General features: G+C 41.1%; 1 protein-coding gene across 5 annotated transcripts in view; it reads left to right on the top strand.

The window, feature by feature from the left end:
* Positions 1–8,658, top strand: part of LOC109427393 (neuroglian) — a 119,186-nt gene extending 110,528 nt beyond the window's left edge. For 3 of the 5 annotated variants that reach the window (XM_062845010.1, XM_062845009.1, XM_062845008.1), the window contains one exon: positions 5,621–5,769. In XM_062845010.1, the coding sequence (XP_062700994.1) occupies positions 5,621–5,633 (13 nt within the window). In that variant the 3' untranslated portion in view covers positions 5,634–5,769. Of the gene's footprint in view, positions 1–5,620; positions 5,770–6,421 lie in introns of those variants that run through there. The other 2 variants (XM_062845006.1, XM_062845007.1) reach the window with 1 other exon arrangement.
* Positions 8,659–12,633: the final 3,975 nt, after the last annotated feature.

The following is a 12,633-nucleotide window of genomic DNA, read 5'->3' as shown; positions in this document are numbered from 1 at the left end:
AATCTGACGAGGAATTCTCCGGCTACAAGCTTTCGTCCAGCGATTAACATGCGTTGGACCAGAATCTAGTCCAAACGCATGTGAATCGCTGGAGCGAAGCCATTTGGTGGAGGTTGCTGACAAGGTTTCTTCGCGCGACAAAAAGCATATCCCCTTGAAATCTTCTGGACAAGACTTCGCAGCTTTGGCAGTTCAAACAGTTGCCGAATTTCGCGCATATGTGGTCACACATTTGAAGTGTCCCTTGGTCGTTCAGAAATGGTCACACTCTGAAGATCGAACTTGGCTTGGATCGCAGTTTCTCCAGGAAAGCAGTCAGCTTGGTCTACTTTCCACAAGCTCCACTGATGACGGCCATCTGCGTCATCTTGCCTCGTAACGGCTGAATCTTGTGGGCTCAATTAGCGGGACTGACGACCAGTGCGTATGGACTGACAAAGTTGCCCTTGAATCGAAATATTTTGACGATTTTCCGGCCAATGTTCTTCATTGTAATGTAGTTATTCTATCGGGACCCATCTCAGTACTGAGAGGATCACTCAAAGTCAAAATTTCGCTTTCGAACCGCAACAAACTTCAGTAACCGGCGATGGTCTGACCTTCTCTATGAAGCGCGCCCGAAAATCTTCGAAAGGTTTTTGAGTGAAAGCTCTGGTCGGCCCTACGCAGCGTCTCAGTAGCCTCGATAGCAGCGCTCGCTGACTGCTGAAATTTGCTCAAAACTGACTCTTTCGCGTAATCTGACAAACATTGCTGAACTCGTATTAGGTTTTCAACGTTCATGTTGTAGCCACAAGCAGCAATAGGTCGTTGTTAATAGCTATTGATAACCATTGACCACTTGGCCAGTTGATTGGATTGTCGTCGCTATCTGCCGTGCTGCAAGTTGATGTGACTGGAGAACGACGTGGATTGTTCAGCCAGAGCTATCTGTTGGATTGGATCTTGTGAAGGCACGATCTCCTTTGGCTGCAAATATTCAACAATTCCTCCCAATATTTCTCTATGGATTCTCCTACCAGGCTTCACCTCCCTAGGAAACTGTAGGAATTCGACCCAGAGTATTCCATTCGGGATCAATGGTTTTAGGGGTGTCTTCCGAGATTAATGCAGGTATTTCTCTATATTATCTTCAGGACTTTTTTCCTGAATTCCTTCAGGAATACCTCCCGGATTTCTTTCCGGGATTCTCCCAGAGATGCCATCCGGAATTTCTTCATTGATTTCTCACGAGATTCATTTAGGATTTTTCCAGGGATTCCTTTTAACATTTCTACTGAGTTTCCATCAAGAACTCCTCCATGGATTCATCACGGGATTCCTTCAGAGATTCCTGCTGAGATTTACCGGGACAGTTTCAGGGATTTCTTCCATCATTTTTCCGAATTGCTTCAGTCATTTCATCTCGGGAATCTTTTCAGGCTTCATCCATTAACCCTTTTCGAGTTGCCTTTAGGGATTTCTGCTGGGATTCCTTCAGGGACTCCGTGAGGGATTCATCCAGAAATGCTTGATTCCTCCCGGGTTTTCTCCCGTGATTCCTTCAGGAATACTTTACGTCATTCCATCCTGGATTGCTCCAGGTGTTCCTACTGGGATTTCTCCCAGAATTCCTTTCGGATTCTTTCACGGATTATTCCCGAGAATCCACCAGATTTTTTCAGGGATTTCTTCCGGGCTTGCTTGTAGGATTCCTTTCAAGGTTCCGGTATTTCTCCATTGTTTTTCCCCGGGTTTTCTTAGGGATTTTCTCACAAGATTCATTCAGAGATACTTTTGAGGATTCTTCCCGGGATTTCTTAATTGGTTTCTCCCGGGAGTGTTTCCGGAATTCTTTCAGGTATCCCTCCCGAGTTTAATCAGGGATTCCCCCCGGTGTTTCTTCAGGGATTTCTCCCGGAATTCCTTTCGGGTTCTTTCATGGATTATTCCTGAGAATCCATCAGAGATTCCTCCAGGATTCTTCCTGGATTTCTCCCAAGTTTTTTTTTAGAGATTTCTTCCGGGCTTGCTTGCAGGATTCCTTCCAAAGATCCGGGATTTCTCCAATGTTTTTTCCCGGGTTTCCTTAGGGATTCCTCACAAGATTCATTCAGAGATACTTTTGAGGATTCTTCCCGGGTTTTCTTTCGAGACTGCTTCCGGAATTCTTTCAGGTATTCCTCCCGAGATTCATTTAGGGTTTCCTTTGAAGATTTCTCCTGGATATTTTCTGGGAGTGCTCTCGGAATGTTTTGTTTAGGGATTTCTCTTGGGATTCTTTCTAGGATTCTTTTAAAGTTTTGTCAAGGATACCAGCAAGGATTATTTCTGGAATTCCATTAGTAACTACTTCTGGGATTATTTCATTGATTCCTTCAGGGATATTTTCCGGCATTTCATCAGAGATTTCTCTCGGTATTCCTTTAGGGATTTCTTCCGGGGTTCTTTCACGGGTTATTCCCGAGATTGCATCGGGGATTTCACCCGAGATTGATTCAGGTATTCTTCCATGGATTATACTCCCTCTGGGGATCTGGGGATCCTACGGATTTCGTCTGAGAGTCCTTTCTTGATTTCTCCGAGGACTTCTTCTGACATTTTTCAGGTATTCAGGTATCAGACTCTTCCTACATGCTTTCAGGGATTCCTTCAGAAATTTCAACCGTGATTCTTTTATTGATTCTTCCCGTGATTCTGTCAATTCCTTCAAAGATCCTTTTCGGGGATTTCTCCCAGGCTTTTATTTAGGGTTTGTTCTGGGATTTCTTCAGTGACTCCTTCAGGTATCTCTTCAGATTTTTTTCCTGAATTTTCTCCTGGGAGTCCTTCAGGAATTTCTTCCAGGCTTCCCCCAAGTGTTCCTTCAGAAATTTCTCTCAGGACTCCTTTATTGAATCATCTCCTTTGGGAATACTTCGAGAGATTGCTCGCGGCATTCCTTGAGGGATTTATGTCAGAATTCCTACTGGATTCTTTAAGGGTTCGTCCAGGTATTTCTTCCGGGAATTGCTGCAGGATTTCTCCCTGGATTCCTCCAAAGATTTCTTCAGGGATTCTTTCATGGTTATTTTCTGGCATTCCAGCAGGGATTCCTCATGGCATTCCTTTAGTTTAGGGATTTCTCTCAGGATACCTTCCACCAGGATACTTCCTGAGCTTTCTCCCAAGATTCTTTAAGGATTGTGGCTTCGTGGTCGTGCGGCTAGTTTCACCAAGCATTTAGTCACATTGTGCTGAGTAGCGTGGGTTCGATTCCCGCCGCAGCTGTCAGGAAAAGTTTTCGGCTGTGCCACTGGGCGTTGCATGCTAGTCCGTTGTCTAGTGTCGTGCTTCCATCAAAGAGCGAATAGCTCACTGGAAGTACTAAACGTGTCCGTGTCTTTTAAGAATTTCTTTCGGACTTCATTCAAGGTTTTCTTCCTGGTATTCTTTCTTTGGTTCCTTCTGGGATTTCTTTATTGATGTTTGCCAGGCTGTCTTTAGACATTCCTCCCGAGATTCATTCGACTCGACTATTCTTTCAAAGATTCTTCCAGAACTAGACGTAAAAACTTGAAGTATTTTTAGGCAAAGTACGTTTAATTAGCAAATTGAGAGATAAATTTGTGAAAAAATTACCACTTGTTTTGGTGGGATTCGAACCCACGACTCCGCTATCGCTAGTCCGGCGCTTTAACCAACTAAGCTACAGAACAAGTTACAATTCTGTAGAATAGAAAGTCAAACTGGATTCGAAGCACCATTCTAACCGGGTTCGTCTTTTACAACTTAATCATTTTATGATTTATCCAGAGATTCCCTCTGAAAGTCCTTTCTTGATTACTCTCTTTCGGCATTTTTGTCAGTTATTTCTCCTGAGATTCATTTAGAGGACCATTTTGTGATTCCTCCAGGATCCTTTCAGGGATTCCTTCAAAAATTTATTCCGTTATACATTCATTGATTCTTCCTGGGTTTCCTTTAAGAATGCATCCCGTGATACCTTTCTCCCGAGATTCCTCCAGGAATTTCATCCAGGATTTCTTGAGGGGTTTCTCCCGGAATTCTTTGAGAGATTTTTCCCGGGATTCCTCTCGATATTCCATCCAGGACTAGATAATTTTGTTATCGTTGTCGGGGCCCGTGGCGTAGTTGTACACACGTTCGCTTCATATGCGGATGGTCATGGGTTTGATTCCCAGCCCGGCACTTGCAATTTTTCGTCAGTTGCTCTTCTCCCGAGAGCGACTGACACTGACCCTCTTCTGAGCCCTTTGGCTCAAACGGACCCGGATACCTGGACATCGGCGTACTGCTACTCATAATGGACCCCCAATCGGACCGGAAAGGAATCATTATCCTTGTGCTCATCATTCTACCATAGAGTAGAAAAGTGAAAGCAGCAGAAAGGCAACCAGTTCAATATTGTAGAATAGAATAGAATACATCTAGGCGCTGTACAAAATGTAAGTGCAGCTGTCAAATGAAATCGCTCACGTAGTACCCTGGTGGACAATAGAGCTGTAAATTAGGTTAAGTGATCAAGAATAAAAAAAAAAAATTTTGTTATCTTTAGGAAATTATCAGATGTGGTGGAGACCTGCATCGTAGAAATCTTTTAGAACTACACCATAGACTTCCAAGTTGTATCGATAACCAAGCTTCAATGCAATATGTGACATCTTAGGTGACTATTACATCTGTTAACATGTTAAGTATGAGAAGCTTTGGATAGTTCCAAACTGCATCGAGACATGCGACTATTGTGTCCTAAAGCAGCAGGTTCGCCGAAAACAAACCTAGTCGTTGCTTGCCTTAAAAAAGAATTCGTGACCTCGTTCCACGTTTTCATTCCGAAAATGTTATCAAATCGATTATAGGCGAAAGGTCATTCTATACAGGTAGGTATTTTCGGCAGAGTTGTTTTCTTCGCCATGAAGCAGCTCTTGTCATGATGATTAACCTGGACTTGTTAGGGGAATAGGGTATTGGTTCCCTTCTTAAGCATGTGGCTCCCATTTTCATCTTACGAAAAACAAAGGATTGAGGCGCTGTTTGTTTTGTTTCTTATTTTTGTATTTTTTGTTAGAAGTGAGCACCCATGAAAACAAAAAGAACGGAATCAATCGGTGCCGTAATCGCTTGTTTTCGAATAGGATGAATATGGGAGCGTGAGATTACTGATGGAACACATACCCTATCTGTAAATAAAAAGAAAATCGCGTTAAGTACTGTTCCTTTGAATTCCACTAAGAATTTGCATCCTTTGACAGATACGTATTTCGACCTCAACTGTAAGGTCGTCTTCAGTGAAGACGGAACAGTACTTAACGCAATTTTCTTTTTTTTTTTATTTAGCTCTTGTCAGCCTAATTACCTCGAACTTGGCCGTATGGTTCAGTTTAGTAAGGGAAATTAGAAAACCAATCTCATTAGATGATATTTTTTCGCAACTGCTGATCCTGTGCAGTAAAGTCAACGATAAAACGACTATTGACTCAATTTCATCTGTTGCAAACCTTGCTAATCAAATTTTGATAACGGTTTTTAGTACATTCTAAGTTTTTCAGCACATTTTTATACTATTTTTTTATTTACCATTGTTTCTTTTTGTTTCCGATTTGTTTTCTTTCTTTTTCTCTCAATTCAATTTTTTTAGAAGGTATGAATGAGGACGGTTCCTTCATCGGACAGTACGGCCGAAAGGGCAAGAACGCGGACAGCAACTCACAGGCGTTTGCGACTTTAGTTTAGGTTTCCTTATTCTCTATACATATTAGGCAGCGAGAAACAACACAAACAAACAAAAAGGAGAAGTTTCCTTTAGTCCGAGTCTAGTGACTCTAGGTACCTTCTAGGTAGCTTCGGTAGCGAACGATCGATTTAGTAGGAAAGATGATATTGGGATCGTTCCAAACAGGAGGGAAAATCCTGAATTGTTATCATGATTTTAATAATAGTGGAGGACGCGAGGCATACAACGCAACAGTTGTATCGTGACGAGAAGCCAATTAAATCACACAACACACTAGCCAGAAATGTATTGAACTGTAACGCAGGAGATGTAGGGTTAAATTTTTCGAGTATTCTTTTATTTTCTGTACTATGTAGGAGCGAAAATCAAACGAAATCACAAACGTAGGCAGGGTCGAACGTATTTTTTTATGTTTAGGAGGAACGTTGTTCGCTTTGTTTTTAGCAATTACTATTGGTTAAGTAAGTTTTTGAGAGTTTGAATTTTGACAGCATAATTTATAGTTTCATTTTTGTTTTGTAAATTATTTGTAATTTATTCGACGTCATGTGAGTTTGCTGTTCACTTGCTACCGGGCAGCTTAATAAGTTTCGGATGCAGTTTTAGTTTCTTTTGTTCCGAAGGTAATTTTAGTTGTTGATTTTTAGTTCAATTTGGTTCGAGAATTCAGTGAGCTTGAAAAATAACTGTTTTTCATACTTTTAGGCGGTCAATTCACTGAAGATGGGTCGTTTATTGGTCAGTACGTGCCAGGGAAGCCACCTGTCAGCGCTCAGTCAACGCCACAGAATCCTTCGCTGCAAGGAGCTAACGCTGGCATGGCAACGTACGTCTAAACGACCGCTAGTGTAGCTGAGTGCGTCAAAACGACCGTTGCTGCATTTCATTCTCCTGCAAAGCTGCCCGGGATGACCGAATCACCGCTGGAAACAGGAGCACTGAACAGCAAATCGTGAGAAATAACATACATCACGTACACAAACACACTTGCAACAATTAATTTTTGGAGAATTTTTAATGTTCTTTTCTGAACTAATCTGATTACCGTTATGCAACACAATAGACTAAGACGTACGCCCGAGCTGGGTGATGGGCTCGATTATTACGCGGGCTGTTCCAATCGTTCATATTGATGATCAACGTGGTTACATCGCAACATGACTCCATCACTGTTTTTTTTTATTTTGCAAAAAAGGAATAATGAAACTCAAAACAAATGTGTTCAATGCAAATTTTTAACGAAAATCAAGCATCAAACTGGAAATCTCCACTGCATTCATTTATTAGAAAACAGGAAAATCACTTTACGACTACTACTATATAACAATCTCAGTACAAAACTACAACAATTTCCATTTCGCAGCGAGTGAATGATCGGGCTCTTCTCGTGACTCTTTAGAAAACGAGAGAGAGCCGTCTCCATCTACACGTGCTTTAAAATTCCCCCGTAAAAATATTGTCGCATCGAGATGATCTGGAAAAATGGACGCCGACGATCGACTCTCAAAGAGTTCGGTCGGTTTCCGTTGCAGCTATAATTCTGCTTAAAAACCCTGCAGTAACGCCTACTTTGACTTGTAGTCCGGTCCGATTAGGATTATTTTTAATTTCCTTTCGTTCCTTTGTTTAAGTTTATCTCATACGTTAGACAAACACGCGTTAGTAAGTTTCTATCAATTCTTGAGCTAATTTTACACAGCGATCGAGTATTCTTTTTGCTCATTTTTTTTTTCACTTGAAGTGGGACAATCTGTGTAAAATTATCTCAGGTTTTGAGTTGAAATTTGTTAGCGTGGATTCCAAATTGTATAACAGTTTTGGCATGTTATACGGCAGGTAGCCAGGTTTTCCTTTTTCATTGCTCATTATCCTAAACAAACTCGATGAAGGGAGGGGACATTCGCCCTCCCTTTCATCTCACACTTTCTCGTGTTTTTAGTAGAGTGAGCTAAAGGAAAGGAAAAAGTTGGCTACGCCCGTGGCTTGGTAAACTGTTATACAGTACATGTTTGTTCTGAGCGTCGCTTACTAGATCTGATTATTTTCTGTTTTTGACGTACCCCCGTCTGTGAAAAGAAACTTGCAACTACCATTATTCATGAATCAATTTCGTCCAGTAAGAATGAATCTCTTTGTTTAGTTGTACTAGTTGTATATGCTTAAGAAATCTCTAAAAAAAGAACGTTTATTAAACAAAACAAAAATGATCCACTCTCTCCGCTCTCGTACCACTACTATGGGACAGAATCCAAAAACTAAAAAGCTGCCACATTCGGAAAAAAAAGTCGAAAGCCCTAGGTTGTTGTTAATTTTATACCAGGATGATAAAATTAGTGCAAACAAATTGGAATGATGTGAACAATCGAGAAAAGGAAACGATGGTTAGCACAAAGCACGAATGAGAAACCACCCCTCTTGGAGATAGGGTGGCAGCCCGAAAAGAATCGACATCACAAACATTCACAAACACTCTTTGAAACGACATAAAAAAACGAATACTTGCAAAACAATCCGATCGAACAAGCGGGAGAGAGAAAACGAGAGAGATGGACCGACATGTCTGTATATAAAGCAAAACAAACAACAAGTGCTGCTATTATTACTTTTAGAAAACAAAACAAAAGCTATATATTTTATATGTTTACGTCCCCTAAATGCAAATCTACTCTTGGAGGGAAATGCCCCCATTCGCGCGGGGTAGAACGTACGAAAACGATGATTAAAACGTTAGAATGCAATTCTCTACTTTTCTTTTCTTTTTTTTCGTTTTTGTTTGGTCAAACTGACCGTATAACACTAATGATGGTGATGCTGATGGAAAGTATCACGCGAATTCCTTCGAATCTTTATTATTATCACTGCGTAGTTTTAATTGTTTAGTGCGAAAATCAAAGCTAAATGTTCACAATTTTATTTGTAATAAAGAAATTCTTTACAAACGATCTTTTTGTTATTTTTTTTTCGCTTGTTCTAGTGGGTTTTTGTTTATTGATTTTAGTTTTGAAGATTTATTTCCGTTGGGTTAATTTTTAGTTCGCTGTTGAGTTCTTAGTTCGATGTGTTCGTGGGAAATTGACTGTTTTTTGGAAGAGGATCGAATCCTTATTAGCTCAGCTCAGTGACAGATGGTTCTCAGAGATTAAAACCTAGTGCGCCAATGGCGTAACGCTACGTCTGTTGTATTATGGCCGAACGCCTCTAAGGTCGTAACCAAATCGAACTGACAGTGTCTCCTTATAAATCGTCGGTGATTATGTGTCAAAAAACCTACAACGCCCCTTGGTGTGATCTCATGGCTTTGGCGCGCAGTACCATACAGCAAGCATCTGAGATACTGGAACACTAAGTGACACTGCTGTTCAGCAACAATATATGATTTCGATACCTAAGACCCATCAAAAACGATAGATTTACTGACTAAGAGCATCAACGACACACAATCCGTAGCAGACCCTTAGGTTAGCATAGTGAAAGTAGCCATTCGCTTTGGTTTCATGACTAGGTTATGAAGAATCAGCATTAGGGTGGCCCACACTTATATGAAAAGCAAAAATTTCGAAAAATGCCAAGTCTTACCTCCTGAATCAGTTGTTTTGAAGCTACGTTCAAAATTTGAGCAAAATCGGTTGAGCCTAAGGGGGCGCTCAAAACGCTTGAAGTTTGTATGGGAAAACTGGGCCAAATGTATGCAGAAATTTTAAGTTTTCGAATTTTGCCGCTAGGTGGCGCTGTAAGCGTTCAATAATGAAACCCTTTGGTATTATTGTAGGTGACTATATGCCAAACAACTTTGTCGAAAAGCGCAAAGTTATCCAACGGCTGTGAAAAAAGTTATACCCTAGGCAAAGTGAGGCAAAGTATTGAGATTTCATTATTGATATTATTCCTTTACGTGTATTGGAAAAACAAAAATTAAGTTTATCCTCACTTTACCTAGGGTATAACTTTTTTCACAAACGTTGGATCACTTTGCGGTCTTCAACAAAGTTGTTTGGCATATAGTCACCTACAATAATACCAAAGGGTTTGATTATTGAACGCTTACAGCGCCACCTAGCGACAAAATTCGAAAACTTAAAATTTCTGCATACATTTGGCTCAGTTTTCCCATACAAACTTCAAGCGTTTTGAGCGCCCCCTTAGGCTTAATTGATATTGCTCAAATTTTGAACGTAGCTTCTGGGAGTCCAAAACAACTGATTTAGGAGGTAAGGCTTGGCATTTTTCGAAATTTTTGTTTTTCATATAACTGTGGGCCACCTTAATCAGCATACTAAGGTATTTAATAGGTAGGTTATGAGTCTGGAAGCGGTTCCTGTGTGTTTTCTTCTAGAGATCGATACATCAGTTGCGTGCTGCAGAAAGGAGTTATTCGGTAACTCAGCCCAGGATCCCATAGCGAACGATAGCGATTATGGAAAGATAGCAATGTCAGTTTAGTAGGAATCAGTTAATAGAAAATTCCCCTATTTCTCGTGAGGTATTTAATAGATGCTCCCTTTTCATCTGTAGCCATTGCTCCCAGGAGTATCGAGCAAGCCCCAGCTTCCCTTTTTAGATTTCTATCTAGTAGCTGTCAATTGCCTATCTGTGCTTGTCTCTAGTTCTATCCTACCAACATACCAACGTCCTTCTTCTCTACTGCTATCGCTGTCGCTCGCTATCGTATCCCATGGTGCGTTACCCGATGACTTCCTTCTGCAGCACGTAAATGATGCGTTCTCTAGAAAGACAAGACAGGAACTACTTCTGAGGCCATAACTTATTGAATACCTCGTAGGGCTGATTCTCTATAACCTTGTCTAGATTACATAGAATGACGGCCACTCTTTCTAGTATCTAAAGGCTCGATACATACTACATCCAAAGATGCTTTCACGCACTTGGCAATCGTTTAATTCATTTGCAGCTTATTACTGCAATGTGATATTCGGAAAACTTGTGGGCAGTATTTTTTCTACAATTATTACCAAGGGCGCCATATTTTAACTCTTATATTTAAGGCGTAAAAGTGTTAGTACCACATGTAGTACCACCTACTGTTACTAAATTATTGAATTTTTCGATCGTTTAGTATGAGTAGGTAATACTAGCGTTCTTACGCCATAAATATGAGAATTAGAATATAGTACCTTTGGTTATAATTGTAGGAAAAACACTACGACACTACCCTACAAGTTTGCTGAATATCACATTGTAATAACAAGCTTCTGAACTGAGTTATAGACAATTAAGTTAAACGATTGCCAGGTGAGTGAAAGCATCCTTGACTACCTCTATGCTAACAAACATCATTGGTCAGCTGTGGTTTTCGACATCACGTTCACCATCAGCCAATATCACCAGTACACTGATAGACGGCCGTTCATGGAAGGCTATCCTACTAGGCATGACTGGTTGATGTAACGATCCTTTACGGACACCCTATTGACTTTGCAAGAATACTATGCCATGCAACAATAGTAATCCTCCTTTATCCTATTCTCCTCAGTCGTTATCGAGAATCTCTTGGATTTCCCAGTCGTCCATATACTTTCGAATACGACCTTTGTACGGTTATTGTTCGGTATTCACACAACATACCGTGATCCACCGTAACTTTCCCGTTTTAGCTACCTTCAGCAGAGTTCCGTATACATTCAACTCTCCACATCTCGATATCTCTCCCTATCCCGATGGTTTTGACGGTCACTTCTACCTACGTACATTTCACCTCTCTATATGTCGATATCTCCCTATCTATGCGATCTCGTTCATTTTTGTTCTAGATTATCTCTCTGTATGATGCCTGCTGGTCGCTAATATAACAATTTTGTGGAGTCAAACAAAAACAAAAATGTTATATTAGCGATCAGCAGGCATGGTAACCCCCATGGTCAGGAGAAATTATTCATGACAGTTACTGTAGAGGGTAGACAATACAGTTCCTGAAGAAGGTCACTACAAAAAGGCCGAAACGTTGCAATACTTTGAAATACTTGTCTTGACTTAATGACTTAGAAAGCCAATCCCGAAGAAGTTGATCAGTATCCAATCAAAATCGCCATTTTAAATCTGCAACATGACGATATATTGAAGAGGTTCTTCTTACCAGGCTCCACCCGGTTGGTAACCGCTACATGTGATGGCTTTGTATGTCCTAGTATTCTCCACGGAACGGCAAGAAGTCCTCCCTATCAGCAAACTCCGGTTGTGCGATTAATGTCGCAGCGTGAAGAAGATGTTCCACTCTCGGCATACCAGATAACCAGATAACTCCTGAGTAGACTATGATACCTTCGATGTTGCTATGAGTTCGGTAGTAGTCATATTGCGAGGTTCTATCTGGTACGCTGCCTTTATTCAGATCGGCATGGTGTAAAACTTTGTAGTGAAGTTGGGTTGCTCGTCAGGTGCTGCAGTGTGCATAGGCAAGTAGGTATACAAAGAATTCCTCTTGAGTGAGCTCTTGGTTCCTCACGGTTGATCTCGGTGCAAGTCTTGGCACGATATGGCTGCTTCGTCCCGGATGGCTCATTATGTTTTCTCTGAGTGGATTCTGGATAGCAAGTGTGCGTTACTGTATATGCAATACAACTAAGTTCCTTACTTTACTGATATAAGTCCACCTCCTGAACGGACTCCGGACGGTGTTTACGACCACAGCAGGTCTCGGACTGTTGATGCGTCAGAATCAGTGGAGCGTCTTCTTAATCAGTGATGCTACTCTGTACACGTTGGAGAACTCCTCGTAAATACACTACGAATGTTGATGATTTCGAGTTTCTACTGAAGGTCGGCAGTCCTCGTTGGTTTGTTGGGTAGTCAGGACGGATATCGCTCGAGTTTTCAACATACCCACACAGACACGACTGGAGAGCTTCGCCAGTGCAATTTTTGTCTGGTTGAAAGGTCTGTTCCATTCCGAGTCGATCCTC

Source organism: Aedes albopictus, chromosome 1, assembly GCF_035046485.1.
Source record: "Aedes albopictus strain Foshan chromosome 1, AalbF5, whole genome shotgun sequence".
In the NCBI taxonomy this organism is placed as follows: Eukaryota; Metazoa; Arthropoda; class Insecta; order Diptera; family Culicidae; genus Aedes; species Aedes albopictus.
Note: the sequence above shows the minus strand (reverse complement) of the source record. Positions and strands in the feature narration are given on the sequence as shown.